This window comes from Natator depressus, chromosome 6 (genome assembly GCF_965152275.1).
Source record: "Natator depressus isolate rNatDep1 chromosome 6, rNatDep2.hap1, whole genome shotgun sequence".
NCBI classification, from domain to species: Eukaryota; Metazoa; Chordata; order Testudines; family Cheloniidae; genus Natator; species Natator depressus.
The window spans coordinates 110,711,826-110,729,362 of NC_134239.1; the positions used below are offsets into that span (position 1 = coordinate 110,711,826).

The window sequence follows — 17,537 nt, forward strand, 5'->3', positions numbered from 1 at the left end:
CAGAGCTCAGCATGGTGGGGGCATTGCGGGCGCCAAGCTCCTTGGTAAATCTGACCCACATTTAATGGCAGCTGAGTGCTTTTGTAAACCAGGCCCCTCTTGTGGGTGCTGAGCACTTGAAAATCTGGCCCGTAAATAGGTAGCAGGCAGTAAGCGAGAGGGCACTCTGGGAGAGGTGCTACAGTGCAAGGAAAGTGCACGTGTGTGGGCATGCGGGCGGGCGTGGGTTAGGGTGTAAGTAGCAAGCCCAAGAGTGGAGGTGCGGATTTCATCCAAGCAGAAAAACTCTTGAGGCAAGTTAATCCCAGACATAACTCGAGTAAAGTCAATGGAATTGACCCAAAAATGGATTTGGCCCAGTGCCTTGTCTTTTGCTACAGTAGAGTGACCAGATAGCAAGTGTGAAAAATTAGGACACTTTTTTTCAGGGTGGGGGGTGGGGGGGAGTTGCCTAAATAAGACAAATCCCCTAATAGCGGGACGTCTGGTCACCCTGTCCTACTGCCAACAACCTGATCAGACCTAACTGACCCTACTACTCCTTTTGTATTAAAGCTTGTTCTCTGAACACGCAGCGCTGCATCAACGGGATATTAACAAACTCCCTTGTACGCCATTCCCCGCAGCTCCAGTTAAAGAAGGAATGAGCTAACTGCCTCTGCTCTCCCCACATGGGGAAGCCTGCCTGTGTGTAAGCGAGTGCTTTGGCACATTGCTACCACCTTCAGGAAGGAACTGACAAGCACACACAAGGACAGATTTGTAAATAGAGGTGAAGGAATTAGGTGGATGACAGTGAAATCTGCTTTTTTAAAACTTTAATTATTGTGGTGGCTTAACTTAACGAGTCACTCGATGATACTGTAGTGCTGCTTTTCAGATGCAGCCCTGAAATGTCAGCTAAGGACTTGATGCTAGGACAGTACAGTATATCACAAATCAGCACATAGCCTTGACTGTTAACTAGCTGTTTGCAGAGCTCACACGTGCTTATAGCACTGCAGAGCCCAGTGTTCTGGTGCAGTCACTGAGTTACGAACAGGGAAAGCTGGCACAAACTAGACAAAGCAAAAATGATCATAGTTTGGCTCAGTGAATGAAAATAAAGATGATGGAATGGTCTGCTGTAATGATGAGCTTTGCTCTTTTGGGTGAGCAAAGGACGTTTGACATTTTTCCCTGCACTGATGATTATGACACATCAGTCACGCTGCCATTGCTGATCAACATGCTGTAACCCTCATTAATCAGCTGGACCTTTAAAGCGACACCATCTGGTTATAAGCCATGCATTTTAAAAGACGCATTCCCATGTCTGTGTCATTAGTAGAACCTTAGATTATTAAAATGGACCTAATTCTAAAGGTAGAATTAGATTCTCATCATTTCAGCTGCTTGTTCACACACACACACCGCTCCCCATTTCTGAAAACAGGCTAGTCAATTTCATTTTTGCTTATGAACAGATTCTAGTGGGTTTGCCTTCCCGGTTCTCAGGAACTAGCCTTGTGCTGCAATACTTAGGTTACAGAGGTGTCTTTATATCCATACATGCAGCCCTAAAACTGTTTTTAGTTGATACTTTCCAAAAGTCCTAAAAACATGTCAGTTGTCGTTACATTTCGTCATAGAGACCAAAGAAATAAGTTATTGAACAATAGCCGAGAAGAAAAAATGCTAATACTAAAAATACTAATGCTCTCAGTGTCGTGCTGGCCCCCAAGTACTCTTTGGCGGGAACAGAGGGCAGCTGAAATCACCAGTTTATTGGAGTTAGTCCTTTGGCACACGTCACTGCTCAGTTCAAAATGGACCTGGGAAGGAGCCTGGTTTATAGGCAATTTCTATACCAAACCCCACCGTGCAGAGAAAGTGGTTTCCAAATGGAAACTCCCATTCTGTCCTCTGCAGTTAGCTCTGGTGAATGGTTCTTCCTGTGGTGTGATTGACCCTTTTCTGAGCTGCCTTCTGATAGTGGCCACGTAAAGGAGAACTTGCTTAGGCCCCAGTCCTGCAAACACTTGTGCACGTGCTTTACATTAAGTCTGTGAGTAGTTCCAGTGGGACACCTCATGATTAATGTTAAGCACCTGTATGTTTCAAGGATCAGGGCCCTGGCGCAGGACATTGGCAATGCAAGCGCCTATCATCAGAGATTGCTGCTATGATACTAACGGGAATATACAAGGTAGAAAAGCTTCCTTTTGTTCTTCACTTCAGGATTTTGCAGAACACGTGACTCCTTCCACCAGCTCTCACATTTCCATTTAACATCAGGTCTAGGGTTTATAGTACTGAGCTTGTCCAGACTTTGTAAGCATCATCCTGAGGTGGTAAATGATTGTACATTCCATCAATACTCCTCTGGTTTCCCTATCAGTGTCTGCAGGGATGCCTCACTCCCCTGGCTTTGACAATCCCACCCTATATTTTTAGCCTGCATGGCCAGGGGTGTTGCTAGAGTTCTATAAAGCGCTACTGTCCCTCCAAGGAGCATGGGACACACTGTCTCCACAACGTCCGCAGGCTCTGCCAGCCCCAGTGCTGAAGACCCCATCTTGAATCCCTCATGAGAAGAAGGGGTTGTGGTCTCAATAGGTCCGTAGGCCAGCCTTTGCACACGCGCACACAAGCTCATGGAGGACATATATTTAGGGTGACCAGAGGGAAAGTGTGAAAAATCGGGATGGGGGTGGGGAGTAATAGGTGCCTATATAAGAAAAAGCCCCCAAAATCGGGACTGTCCCTATAAAATCGGGACATTTTCCAGTGTAGATATGGTAGCCAGAGCCTCTCCACCCTGCGCTTTCCAAACTCTGTATTTAGCAGAATGGATGCAGCTGACTGTTGATCTCGACACAGAGGTGTGAGTTCTTGCAGGTCTTCCCTGGGGCATAATAAATATGCAAGCTGCTCACAGTTTGTTGGGGTTTCCTGGAGCAGGGCTAATACTACAACAAACTTAGTAAGCGTTTGTTTAAATGTTGTGTTAGTGACATTTTTGCCTTGATCTTGTGAACGTTCATGGCACATGAACTTTTGGGCAGGAAAGTTCAGTGCAACCATGGATTCTAAGTGAATATTGAAGAGTATTCAGGGACCTCACATTCGTACTCACGAGCAGGAGCACTGGAAATGAACCACTTCTTAGAACATCAAATACACTGGGGAAAATCCCAACCTGTTCATGGGCGATTCGTGAATGGAAAATGAGGTGACTTGTTTTTTGAATAAATTATATGTGTTATGAATGAGTCACGTGGCTGTTGTTTACTAATCCCTCCCACCTTGTCTGCACTAAGGAGTATCCTGGGTTCAGCCATCGTGGGCTGGTTATGAGAGTAGTTGCACCAGCGCTTGGGGCTAGGAACACAGTGGAATCCACAGCCCTGGGTTAGGTGCCCAGGCTCCCCATACAATGCATGGGGAGAGAGAGGCATCTAAGAGAGGGATTCTCAGAAGCCAACAAAGCTGAATGAGGACCTGCCCAAGCTAGACTGGTGTGAAATGCAAAGGAAAGGGGTGGGGCTTAGGGCCTAGATTTGCAAAGGGACTTAGGCGTCTGACTCCTATTGGTCTGACCTCAGGCACCAGACTGACAGCTGGAGGAGGATGCCTAGTACCTCTGCTTGGTGTCTCTCAGTCCCTTCTCTTGCAGCGATTTCACTCTGTAGAAAGAATGAGAGAAACACACACAAAGTGAGAGACTGACTCTCTCACCCAGTGCTCAGGGCACTCACCAGGAATGGGGGAGAGTCAGGGTCAAGTCCCTGCACCAAGAAACTTTTACTTATTATACAAAGGGGAACAGGTTCAACAGAAGCCATTGAGAGAGACCCACCCCCGGAGCCTGGTGGTCAGACCACTTACTTGAGAGTCCTGGGGTCAAGTCCCTGCCCTATATCAGGCAAAACAGAGATTCAAACGTGTGTCTCCACATCCTCTGTAAGCACACACCCGCCCCCCCCCCCCCCCCCGATTCCTAACCAGCTCAGTCCTGGCCTCCTCCTTCTGTGGGGAGTGGGCATGCTCAGAGCACTCCTACTGGATCAGGCTTGACAGGCAAGCTAGGCCTCGGCTGGGAAACCCGCCGAGGCCTTGCCGTGAGTGAGGACTCTGAGCGGATCGTTAGCTGTGGGGCAGCGTCAGGATGTAGGTGGCTTTGCACATGCCCGCGAGCAGAAAGCTACACCCAGTACAAGCAGGGGGAAGCCTTGCCTAGCTCCATCAGTGCAAACACTGCTAGTCTAACGGCTAGCCACGGCTGAGCCAGGGCTACTTCTGGGTATAGGCAAGGCCCGAGTTGGGGAAGGGAAGGAATTCTATAACCCAGTGCCAAAAGGGGAGGAATTGTATGGCCTAGGGCAAAAGCCTGAATAATAAACACACCATGGCCTGATTCTCAACCCCCCCAAGCCCAGTGGTGGCCAAGGAGAGAGGAGGCTGTGCAGTCCTTCGTGAGCTCAGGCCCAGGGGCAGTGACTGGCGAGGCATGCTGGGAAGCCAGCCCCTCCAGTCGCAAAATGCTCAGCTGCTGAGAGGCTGTACAGCCAAGCCGTGTTCCCGTGAAGAAGCAGACCCAGCCTTCCGCTTTCACACAGAGACAAATGGGGAAGAATAGCATGGTTTTGCACAATGGAGAGACAGTGTGTTAAGTTGTGAGGCATTTTTCCTTGCTTCACGTCTGCACTCACTTTACCTGCTTCGTAGTTATGGCAAGGTAAAATAAAGCGTCTCTCCGTAGCGTAGCGTCTCCGCTTGTAAAATGGAGGTGCTGGTACGTCCCTACGACCCTGGGTGCTCAGTGTTGGTGTGGACAGCGACTGCTTTGTGTTTGTATAACACGCTGGCAATGGCATGTGGCATAGAGCTTTGAAGAATTAGCATCATTATTTGATCATAAGCATGTCTGGCTGGGAGGCGGGCCGAGCAGTAACCCTTTGAATCCCTTTGTTTAGTACCTTCCATTGAATGGAGAGTTCATTATGGCGCCTGGTGCAGGATTTGCAGCTTTTGATGGCAGCTGGGATCCGGGCTGTGACACAGGTATCATGTGCCCAATCCGCTTTGATTAGCCATGTAAATTCAACACAAAGACATCCGGGTGGGCTTTAATTATGGGAAATACAATGAAATAAAGAATTCCTTTGTAACCTCTCCCTTTGCCCCGGTGCCCTTCTCCATGGGCCAGTAGACTGCACTAGAACTGCTCTAGTGTGCAGCTGTGCCACTGTCGTGCTGCTAGTGCAAAAGCTCTCTGCCGATGGGAGAGAGCTCTCCAGTCGGCACACTAACTCCACCGCCGCGAGAAGCGGGCGCTATGTTGGTGGGAGAGGCTCTCCCACCAACATAGCGCGGTCTACGCTGGGGCTTAGGTGGGTGTAACTTACGTGGCTCAAGGGTGGGGCTTATTCACACCCATGAGTGACATAAGTTATACCGAAGTAAGTGGTAGGGTAGACCAGGGCCAGGTCAGGCCTTTTTCATTAGATCACCTGCCTTCTAACAAAGGTCAGAGAAGACTTTGAAAGGAAGGCTTAAAAACAGGGAGGGCGTTGTATGTATTTTCCACCTATTTATTAAACATGGGGCCCAAATCAAAGTCCCCATTCTCAACACTTCCAGACTTTGAAAAAATAGGTTGGTTGCGACTTTACACCTGCCCCCCTTGTTATAATGAGCTGAACCACTCCCACTGGGGGGAGATAGCTATCCGGCCCCATCTCCTATTTGAGCATTTCAGTAATAAAGTATCATCTAGCCCCCATGTTAATCTCAAATTCACATACCAAGTGTCTGTAGGCTCTTGAGCAGGTTCTGTTTTAGGAGTGGCTGCTAATATGTGACTGGATCCTGAGGTTCTTAACTCAGTTCGCACTGAGGCTAGGTCCTCTATGAGTTTTTCCCATATTTTACAGCCAAAAAAATACTTTCAGTCTAAAGTGACATTTAATTTAGAGTCAGAAAAACAAGAAAAGAATCTAGGAGTCGCCATGAGAGAGCACAGTGTGTGTCTTCACTGTGATTGGCTGTAGCAACACTGCGACCAAAATGGCAGCATGTCTCTGCACACTGGCCACGTTTCTAAATACTTACAGGGGCTGAGCACAGAGAACAAAGGCAAACAGATTCAAACTACATACTCATTAACTTCATTGAGAGTTCTCTTCGTGGAAAAATGGAGAAGGGATTTCAGCTTTGGGCCTATCCAGATTCAGTACCAGCAGTCTCAAGGGTAATGTTAACAGGGCAAGTGCAGCTGCAATTTTTCAACTTTTTGTTGCTTAATCTGTGTTATGATTATATCCAAGGCCACCTCCATTTTGAGCTAGTCTTAAATTCTGCAGCATTGTCGCTGGATGCTGGGGCGCTCCACTGAAGCCAGCTGGAAATTCTGTGGCAGCTTCACTTAAAATGCAATTTGTTTTAATGAGCTAAATACAAATATCAAAACCAGACAGTGAGTAGCCCCTGTGTAGTTTATTTGGATATCAAATTCAGCTAGGGAAATGCGAGAGGCAGTTTGGGACTGTGAGAACAGCAGAATTTGCCTGCTGTTACTACTAAAAATGATCAGCCATGAAATAGTTAATTTCGTGTCAGTTGCCATCGTTAGATTTCAGAGTTAACCCACTGAGCTTAATGGGGCAGGTCACACCTCTCAGAGCTCTTGTTTCAGGCTATCTGCAGACTCAGACAGACATTATGTCACCTGTTGCAATCAGTTAATCTTGTAAAGGTTTTCGCCAGACCCCTGAAAGCTGGAAACATAAAAAGGAAACTGAGATTCAGACGCACCAGTCTGATGCAAGAGGTGGATTCCATGGGAAACTCGATAGCTTCAGCATCCTGGAATACATGAGTCCTGACTACATAAGCCACCTGTCTGGCTTTGCAAAGCACTGACAAGTCTCCAGGCAGTGAGTGCTGCTGTTATCCTGGGGAGGATGAGGAGAGAGTAGATTTTAACTCCTGTTAAATGCTATTAGCTCCTTCACTTCAGTCCCGGCATTCTTGCTATTTAGATCGATGAGAGAATCAGGGCAGAGAGACTCCAGCTCTCACCTTACCCCTTGTCTTTCTTCCCAGCTTCAGCTGTCTCGTTCACTGATGCTGAGAAGTATAAGTGGCATGACCCTGCACTATGGCATGCTGCAACCTCCTTGGAGGACCTAGACCAGGGCAAGTACATCTTTGCAGTGGATGAAGAACGTGTCCCGTGCCAGTACGATGATGTTATCTTTCAGCCTGAAACCTCCTTTCGAGTAAACATCGACTCATCTGAGCAAATGATTCATCTCCGAAGCATCTCTATAATGGGACAGGTAAAGTGGAACATTTGAGAAACAAAACAAAACGCAATCACACTTCACCACCTCCCCTGTGGCGCCCACAAAGTAGGTCATGAGAACAAAAAGTGCAGTGACACTTGCTGTGTGTGTTAGTATGGTTCACTTACAGGCATTTGTTCAGCACGAAGCATGAGCTTGACTTTAGTGTGCACCGTGGTGCCAGATTTCCAGAAAGGCTTCAACCGTGTGCACCACAGTTGTAAGCACAGGTTTGGCTCGTGCATGTGCAAAAAATCTGATTTGTGCATGCAAACTGCGTGGGACCCCACAACCAAGGGAGTCAGGCACTGATTGCCCCATCTGGGACATGCAAAAGCAATTTTCAACTCCACTGACTTTCTTGACATGACAAGCCATTCAAGCATTGTTGAAGTATAAATAAGAGACAGACCCTCTCAGGTGTATCTCAGAGGAAAGTATATGGTTGTCTGGGGAGGGAGGGGGAGTCCTACTGTTTTGGGGGGTTGATCTCCTCTGTCCATTTGTCTCGTTGCTGTCCAGTCCTAATTGGGTGGTAATGGTTATTACCCTACCATCTCTGCTGTCCCTTGCCCAAGTCAGAGTTCTTATGTGATTTAAATGTGGGTGTGCAAAACTCTGCATGCAATTTTGGAGGCTGCTGTGGTAAAATAGGGCCGGACTGTGTCTAAATCAAACAAAGGAGAAACGTGACCGTTCTGCTTTCAAATGCTGTGTCCCTGGAGAGCCTGGGGAAATTTCAGACTGGGTTCCAACGTAAATGAAGGTTCTGAGGCTGGGAAAACTCTGTTTGAAGAAAGTCTGGTCCTTGATTAGCTTGTTCATTTGAATCCATGTGTTGGGAAGCATTTCAGTAAAATTAGGCCAAGACTTTCCAAAGTGACCCAGGACTTTGGGTGCTGAACCTGAGACACATTCCAGCGGTCTGTTTGTCACAAAGTGCTGAGCACTCACCCTCTGGTGATCAGCCCCCTTTGAGGTGTCTCCAAATGGTGCCCAGAATCACCAGGCCCTTCTGCAAGTTTGGCCTCAACTTTTCTTGTTAAATAAAAATGGCCATTGTCACAAAAGTTGCACAGTGGTTTATTAAGACTGGCCCCTTCCTCTCCTCCCAGGTTCAGCTCATTGCTTTAGTCACGTCATGTGCAATACTGAGATGGGCATGAACAACAACCCCAGATCCAAACAGCTCCTAACTTTGCGATCCAAACTGTGCAGCAGGATTCCAACTTGGTAATGGGACAAGCTGAGATCCAGGGGGTTCTGACCACTGGGAATGCTTGTACTGGGAGCCAGACTTTGCACCTCATGTCCCACTCTACAGCAGATGATCTATGTATCTGGCTCCTGTGACCACAGTAAATGAGCATGTCACAACACCCTGGGAGCGGGGAAGAGCTCTTGGCAGACAGGGAACTGATGCATAGGAGGCTAAGTGATTTGCCCAAGGTCACATGGGAAGCCAGTGGCAGAGCAGGGAATTGAATGCAGGTCTCCTGGGTTCTAGGCTAGTACCCTAACAACTGACCATCCTTCCTCTCTGTCAGATATATACATGACACACAGCTGAATTGGCCTGGGAAATTTTGTCTGTGTTTCTTGGCCTGTAAGAGCCTGAATGGTGGGACCTTCAGGGCCAGACTGTTGAGGAGGAAGATGTGGCTGGAGGCATTCCTACTCATTTCCCCAGGGCTGCTGCCACCTATTGTGGGCTTGCTGCTGTTTTTCTAGTTGGTAGTTTTCAAATAGCGCCTTGGGGCACTGGAGCTTGGGAGGCCAAATAAATCCAGGAATAAACAATGCCCTCTGCTTCCCTGGCTGCTCCATTCCTAGACTCACCTCTGCACTTGCTGGGCTCTGGGGCTGTACTGTGTATTGTAGCTCAGGCAGGTTTTCACCATGCAGGACCTCTAGCTTGGTTAGAAATGAGGATTTTAATGAGCCCTTCAGAGGATAATGGTGCTGCTAGAGGGAATATATGGAGGCTACATGCCACCGCATTGAAGACACAGCCATGCAGTTCCTTTTTCCTCTTGAGAGCCCTCCTCAGCCCTGAGCTGTGTATCCCATGTCGTGGCTTCACCTTCCAGCCCTGGCTCAGTGCCCCTCTTGAGTGGGTTGGAGGGTAATTGCAGAGACGCTTGCAGCCTGCCCTGTGCCTCTGCCCAGGGACTAACCATATGGCCACGGCAGCACCTGGTGATCTGAGGAGTTAACAGCGGTCTCTGAAACAGCAGGCACTGGTTATGCCCTGAAGCAGGAGACGTAGCTGGGTTGTTATTATTTGCGTTGTGATCGTGCCCAAGAGTCCCCTCATCCTCCCCATACTCGGAGCTGAACAAACACAGTAATGAAGACAGTCCGTGCCCCACACAGCATGTAACTACGTGATCCAGTACGGGACTTCCCTGGGCCCTGCTCAGAGTTCTGGATCCAAACTTTCCTGCGTCGGGGGGCCTTTGTGCTGTAGCTGGGGTTTGGTTGGAGCCAGCTCTAGCCCCTATGTTCCACAGCGCTGTGTGTGCGACAACTCTGGCCAGAGTCGGGGAACTGACATTATAGAAATGACATAGAGGTGTTCACCTTTACTGTTCCTCAGTGACCTTCCAGACCAAATCCTCTCAGTGTGACAGGGCCTTGTTCATTCACAATGAGGAGGCGACATGCATTCAAGTTTGTAATGCGCTGTGGGATCCTGAGAGAGAGGCTGAGAAGTTGGTTTCTCTCACTGGTTGGTTGGGCGGTGTGGATGGGGTACCAAAGGGTGGGGTTTTTACCACAATGTTCTAGACCAGTCTCTTGGTTTGGCCTCATCCAGACTGGGGGCCATGCAGTGTTAACCAGCAGAGTCGATGAAAGTGTTCAAACTGAGCTCACATGGAATAACTTGGTTTCCAGCCCTGTGTTGACAGGACCCTAGACCTGGATCCACCTAGCGTGCTCCCACCCACACCAGTGGCAAAGCTCCCATTCACTCCCAAGACAGCAGTGTCAGGATTAAAAGGAAGAGTGATGTAGGGTAAAAAGATGCCCATCAGCTGCTTCTACCCCTCTTTGCAAGGTGACATGCAAAGACTAGTCTGTGTATCCACTCCCGCACCCCCATTTAGGCATGGGGTATTAAGAAGGCCTGATTATTTTCCTCTTGCTTTTACTTTAGGGTTTGTGTCCCCTGTTTTTCCTGGAAGTGTCAGGGTGTCACAAATCTTTCTTTGGAAGCCTGTGTGGGAATTTAATTTAATGGGAAATTAATAGGAGTAAAAGCAGAGGAGCTACACGGGGCAGGGATTTTTAGTCAGACTGTTTAGTACACTCTGCTTCACTGCTAACAGTGAGGTAACTGAAATGCCTGACAGATAAGTCTGAGATAAAAGATTTGTGTTAAAGAATCCACATCCCTAGCCCTGCTGTTACAGGCGGATAGATCTTCAGTCTGGTTCTCGGCTCCTTTAAGCAGACTCCCAGTACAAAGAGGGAAAAGAAACCCCAGAGTCCTGGTAATTCTCAGCTTAAAAAGAAAGAAACAAATAAAAAACCCAGCCCATATTGTTGCTTTTTACTGGTTTTTTTTAGTTTGGAAAAGCCTTTCAGGCCTTTGTAGGCTCCATAAAGAAGGGGAGGTGGGCACTATCCCATTATTTTCCCTTGCCAGCACACCTTGAAGGGGATGTCCCAAGTCCTAGTACTTCCACCTTTGAGGGCAGGTAGGCTAAGTGACCGCTCTGTCGACAAGGCTGGAGCTGCCACATCTTACACTCCATAGTCTCAGCTGGTAAGAAATGTTGATCTATTTTTTAATCTTTCTGGGTTGGGAGCTAGAAGTTCACCAGTGACGCGGCCTTAGCTGAGTACATGCTGACCAGCTCAGCCAAGCTGCAGTTCCACGGCAACGGGACCTTCCAGGTGACAAATGCCGGGTGTCCGGACAAATCGGGCTGTGAGTGTGGAAATGCTGGGGTGAGTTCTTCAACTGGAATTAAACGAACTGTTCTCTGGGATCTTTTAGCTCCCATAAGTCACAACTCCTGGGTGGGCTCTTCATGGCCTTAGGATGCGGACAGGAAGTCAGGGAACATGCAAGCACTATGCTCAGACAGGGCAGTGCAATCTCATTGGTGTTTGCAAAACTAAACAGAAAAGCAGAGCAGGAGCAGCTCTCCAGCCAGGGGTGGAGCAGAGGAACTTACCCTGTGTTTTCATTTAAGAAACATCGACAGATCTGCGCTGCCTTGCTTGGGGATTCTGGGACTCGGTGCCCAGCGCTTGCTTGCAAGGACCCCTTCCAGCCAGTCGGACACTGCTGTGAAATATGCGGTGAGTGCAGAATGGGGAGTAATTCCTGTAAGCAGGCATGGGCATGCTGGCCTTCTGGCATAGCTCTATTGTATCTATTTCCTTGGTATTAGGCCTTGAATGCCCTTCTGGAGTTGAATCTTGTGGTTGTCATCTTTACTTTGGGAATGCCAACAATTGACTGACTGCTGTTTGAGTGGTGCGGGGTCTGGTCGGTGGGAAGGTCAGAGCTTTTAGACGGAACCTCGGAGGCTTGAGTTGGTATAAAAATAATTAAACAGGCTGGGGACTCTGCAAGTATCGAGACTCAGGCTTAATAATTTAGGGCCTGATCCAAAGTCCAGTGAAATGAGTGGGAAAACTCCTGTTAACTCAGTGGACTCTAGACTCCCTTTGGCTGGACTTTCTGAAGCTGAGGAATAACCCATACTCCACCTGCTGAGCCCTTCTGGTTTTTCTCTGTGGGGTTTTGATCAGCCCCCCCATATCAGCATGGTGGCATCGAGGGAAAGGTCTTTTACATACTGTTCTATCTACCGCTCCTCCCCCAGTGGTAAGTATTTTATATTGATGATATCCAAACAGGACAGCTTCCAATAGCACATCAGCTGTGGTAGAATTTGGTTCCTTTGAGGTTTAGACTGTCCAAATCCCTGCTAGAATTGAAACCGTATTTCTTAGCTTGGTTCTGGTTTAGCCAGCACTTTGTTGGCTCGAATAGCAATGTATAATGAAGAAGTACAAAGGATTCATTGATCGAACAAACCCCTGAACTGTCCTGATTCTGCATCCGACTTTCTCCTTGTTCCTGCTCTAAGGGCACCTCTACCTCCCTATGAAGTGAGATTAAAAGACACAGGAAAAGGATTTTAGAGTTAAAGCTCTGAGCCCCTCAATGGAGCTTTGTACGGGGATCACCTTGCAGGATGGGGACCCAAGCTCACAGGATTATTATAGGAAACAATGCTCAGTGCTTCCTTTAGTGCCATCAGATCTTAAATGCACAACATAAATATTAACTATTCATCAAACAGCCCCGCTGCGGTTGGTAGCTATTTATTATCCCCGTTTCACAGATGGGGAAACTGAGGCACAGGGGCTGGCTTCAGAGGAAGGGATTCAGCACCCGTTGAAAATTAGGCTCCTTTTGCTTAAGACCTAAAGGTGGTCTTAGGGACTTGTCCAAGGAAGTCAGTGTCAGGATCCTCTAGCAGTGAGTTCAAATCAACCCCACCACCTCTTCCCACCCCTGTACTATGCCTCAAATTTCTGTCTCTGGAGCCTGAGTTATGCAGAGCACTGAGTTATATTTCTGTCTCTCTGAATCATTATCATCCCTTTCTGGAGTCTATCTTGGATTGCAGCCTTTTGTCCCTGTCTGATTTTTCCGAGCCCTGCCCCTGCCCCTGGTTTAGCCTGTCAGGGTGTCACAAGTCATCAAGATAGTTCAATCCATTCCTGTCAGTGCAGGCTGCGAGGACTGCATTCAGTGCTGGCATCAGGGATGTCACTAATGGAAAATACCCAAGGAAAATGCACTTTCTTGTTCCAATAAATGTCATCTTTATCACCTACGGTAAATTTAATTGAAAATGAAAATATACCCAACAGATTGGCGGAATTTCCTCTACATATGGGTGTTTGTCTGCTTATCTACCTGGAAGGTGAACAAGAATTTTTCATATACAGTCATCATGCCAAACTCATTAGGGCTGGCATATGGTTTTCAAACCTGTTCGTACCAGCAGAGCCTTTGAAAGCAATTAATGGAACTTCATATTTCCAGAAACTTTTACTCCTGCTTTTCAAGAAAAATATTTAGCTCAGCTAACGTGGTGCCAATTGATTTGGTGAATCCAATTGTGCCCTTCTCTGGTGCTTTTTATCCAAGGAGCTCAAAGTACTGTACAAGCATTGCTGAACGCTCATCATTACCTCTTTAAGAACTAGGTAAGTGTCCGGAGTGGATGTGGCTTTCCCAGGAGTGTTCTGAAAAGAGCCCTGCTGACGCTGGGTTTTTTAAACCTGTAAAAAGACCAGCAATAGAGGAGGTGTTTCCTGCAGAAAGCTTTTTTCAGAGATCGCTAGCTGATAGAATTATCCTCCCCTTTGTGAGCTCTAGAATGACACCAGATTACACAAATGGGACGGGGGAATTGTTTGTGAATCTTGTACTGATCCAGATCTTGGTAGACTCTGAAAACCACATTGATCCATGCTGCCAGCCCCACAATAGCCCACATGCAATGAGAGGTGTGCTTGCAAATGCAAAATCAATGAACCTGTGTGTGTTCTTTCTTGTCTTTCTGCCTTTGAACTATAGGAGCCACTATTTCACTGGAATACACTCCTGGTTTCGACATTAGGCAGTATCAGAACAGAATTCTTCACGCCTTCCTGAGCCTGGTATGGTAGTCTGTTTGGAAAGACTTATTTAATACACCATTCAGATAGAAGCCAGGAAATCCCACCAGTGAGACACTCACCATTATCTTATATAAATACATTATAATAGACTGGTACGTACATTTTTCCAGTGATGTCAAGCTGGGTAGTGGCTGCTTGCAGAGCCCTAGCTGATACTCTTGTAACTTGGAAGTCAGGGTGGGGAACAGCTGTTTGTAGCCCTGGCTTCTGACCTCAGGCAGGAACTCAGCTGCTGGTGCACACAGAGTTCAGCTAGTAGGAAGTCTCTATTTACTATATGGCCCATTAGCGTTTCCCTTTTTTCCAGCTACATCCAACCTCCTACCCTGAATATTTGATGCTACGTGACCCTGGACAAGTCACTTCCCTGCTCGGTGCCTCAGTTTCCCCATTTTACAAAGGGGGTTAATGATACTGACCTCCTTTGTAAAGCTCTTTGTGGTCTAGGGATGAAAAGCACTATGTAAGAGCTAGGTATTACTACTGAAGCTAGTGATCTGGTTCTGCTCTCACACCAGGATGTCACTGGTGTGAATCCTGATTTACACTGGTGTAAATGAGAGCAGAACCAGGCGTGTTGAGCCCAGACTACCCCAAACTGTCCCACTCTTCCAGTGAACAAGACTATAGCCCCAGGACAGAACACAGAGTGCTGTTCAACGCAGAGCCAGCAGCATGGGCACCAGGAGCTCACACCTGCCTTGTTCGAGTTTTGACAGTCGGGGCAGCAAGTCCCAAAGGTGGGCTCCTTTGAATGAGGAAACAGTCAGCCCCGGACCATGCAGGGTTCCCGACAGCCCTCGAACTGCAGTGGGAGTTGTTCCTTTTTGTCATTCATTCCTACTATTGTTTTGGGGCTAGGGATGTGAACTGGGGGGTGTGGGGAGAGGAGAGGGGGTTGATTTCACCTCCTTTCCTTCACTCACCCCTCGTGGCCGTGTGGTCTCCCAGAGAAGTTAGCAGAGTCGTGGAGTTTAAGGCCAGAAGGGACCGCCAGATTGTCTTGTGTGACTGCTTGTATGTCACAGGCCACCCACACCATCCAGCACCCGGCCACTAAACCCAGCACCCAAAATGAGTTAAAAGTTGAACAGCCCACAGGAGACTAGGCTATGATGTGTGACAGGAGGGTGAGACTGAGGTGCACCACTGCCCGACACCCCCTCCATGGCAGGGAAATGATTAAGTGAGATACACTCAGACCATCCTACCAAGTGAGCCACACCCCATGCTGCAGAGGAAGGCAAAAAAACCCCAAAGTCACAGCCAATCTGACCTGGGGGAAATTTCTACCCCCCCCCCCCAGGTATGACGATACGTTAGACCCCAAGCATGGGAGCAAGCCCCTGCCAGCCAAGCCCCTGAGAGAAGGGATGCTTGGTACCATCTCAAGGCACCAGCCCACCCCGCCCAGTGTCCATTGTCAGCCGTGGAGGGTTGCCAACTTTCTAATTGCACAAAACCCCCTTCCCTGCCCCTTCCCCGAGGCCCCGTCCTGATACAGCCCTTCTCTGACTCCACCCCCTACTCACTCCAGCTCCCCTCCCTCTGTCACTCACTCTCCCCCACCCTCACTCACTTTCACTGGGTGGGGTGCGGGAGTGGGGGGAGGGCTACAGCTGGTGGTGTGGGCTCCAGGGTGTGGGTGAGAAATGAGGGGTTCAGGGTACGGGAGGGAGCTCTGGGCTGGGACAGGAGGTTGGAGTGTGGGAGGACGTGTGGGCTCTGGGATGGTGCCGGGGATGAGAGATTTGGGGTGCAGGAGGGGGCTCTGGGCTGGGGTTGGGGGGTTTGGTGTGTGGGAGGAGGTTCAGGGCTGGGGTAGGGGGTTGGGGTGCGGGAGGGGATTCCGACCTGGGGCAGGGGGTTGGGGTGCGGATGGGGGTGCGGGATCTGGGAGGGAGTTAGGGTGCAGGAGGGGGTTCTGACCTGGGGTACGGGGTTGGGGTGCGGGGTCTGGGAGGGAGTTTGGGTGCGGGAGGGGCTTCTGACCTGGGGAAGGGGGTTTGAGGTACAGGCTCCAGCCGGGCGGCACTTACCTCAGGTAGCTCCTGGTCGGCAGTGCAGCGGGGTTAAGACAGGCTCCCTGCCTGCCCTGGCTCCGCGCTGCTCCTGGAAGTGGCCAGCATGTCCGGCCTCTAAGCAGAGGGGCCAGGAGGCTTTGTGTGGTGTGTGCTTCCTGCCCCCGCAGGCACCACCCCCTCAGCCAATGGGAGCTGCGGAGCCGGTGCTTGGGTGGGGACAGCATGCAGGGCTTCCCTGATTGCCCCTGCCCCTTGGGGCCGTGGGGACATGCCAGCTGCTTCTGGGGAGCTGCACAGAGCCAGGGCAGGCAGGGAGCTTGCCTTAGCCCCACTGCACCCCTGACCAGACTTTTAATGGCCTGGTCAGCGGTGCTGACCAGCACTGCCAGGGTCACTTTTCGACCGGGCGCCTGGCAACCCTACAGACATGGCCATCCCTGATGCTCCAGCGGAAGGAGATTAAAAAAACCCACCAACCCAGAGTATGGGTAAGGAGAGGCATAATCCCTTCCTGACCCCTGAGGTAGCTGTCTGAACCCCTGAGGCATGCACCTGAGGCTTCAGCTCTTCTCTAAGTCCCAGCTGGGGGTGGGGGTGGGGAGACTGGCTGGTGAGTGATGTGGGGCACTCTCTCTTCCCAAGGGATGACAGCATTTCAGCAGCAGGCAGAACCCACGCTGGGTGGGTTTACAGGGCCAGATTCACAGCCATGCAGGGGCCCAGCACAGAGCAGCTTTCCTCCTGGTGGAGCTGGGCGGGTGGGGATGTAGGAGACTCCTCAAGGAGCATTCGGTTGGCATATCAGTTCCTACCCCATCCCACCACTGAGGGCATGACCAGAGCAAAAGGTGCTTGAACAAGAAGGTGGTGCATCTGGCCAATCCCTGCCTGCCAGAATGGGTCCTAGAAAGTGTGGGCACCTGGGCCTAAACCAGAGCAGTTTTCAGGCTGCTCTAACTTATGCTGGGGACTAGTTTTGTCCCTGGCAGCCATGGGATCTGGGGGCACAAAGGTGGCTGACCAGAGAACCTGACCCAAAGTTTTCAAAACATCTGTTAGCAACGCTGCAGGAGAAGGCAGAGCTGGGGGTCCCAGGCTGCGCGACAGGCAAACTCGCTCAGCTGTCACGGTGCTCTACACAGCTCTCAGCTGCCATGCTGAACCCCCGGCTCCACTCCTCCGCTCTGCGTTCTCCCGCCCAACCAGCCAGTCGAGCACGCCAGCACTGGGGTCACTGCAGCAGCCCGGCCTCATGCTCTGGAGCTTCGGGCTCTGTGCGGCCACCTGGAGGATATGGCTTCAGAGATCCCCCACAATGGATCCCGTGGGCCAAATTTTGCTCCGGGGCAGGTTGTGCTTCCGGAGTAACTTCACAGGAGTTACTCTGGATTTACCCTGCTATAATCAAGATCCGACTATAGCCCCATGTAGCAATAGATGCGAGTCCGGTTCTTCCCTCCTT

General features: G+C 49.6%; 1 protein-coding gene across 1 annotated transcript in view; it reads left to right on the forward strand.

The window, feature by feature from the left end:
- The window catches only part of AMN (amnion associated transmembrane protein), a 50,886-nt gene that overhangs the window by 25,216 nt on the left and 8,133 nt on the right, over positions 1 to 17,537 (forward strand). Inside the window, exons 4-8 of the mRNA XM_074956290.1 lie at positions 4,959 to 5,046; positions 7,090 to 7,325; positions 11,151 to 11,288; positions 11,537 to 11,645; positions 13,948 to 14,030. Of these exons, the coding sequence (XP_074812391.1) occupies positions 4,959 to 5,046; positions 7,090 to 7,325; positions 11,151 to 11,288; positions 11,537 to 11,645; positions 13,948 to 14,030 (654 nt within the window). The remainder of the gene's footprint in view (positions 1 to 4,958; positions 5,047 to 7,089; positions 7,326 to 11,150; positions 11,289 to 11,536; positions 11,646 to 13,947; positions 14,031 to 17,537) is intronic.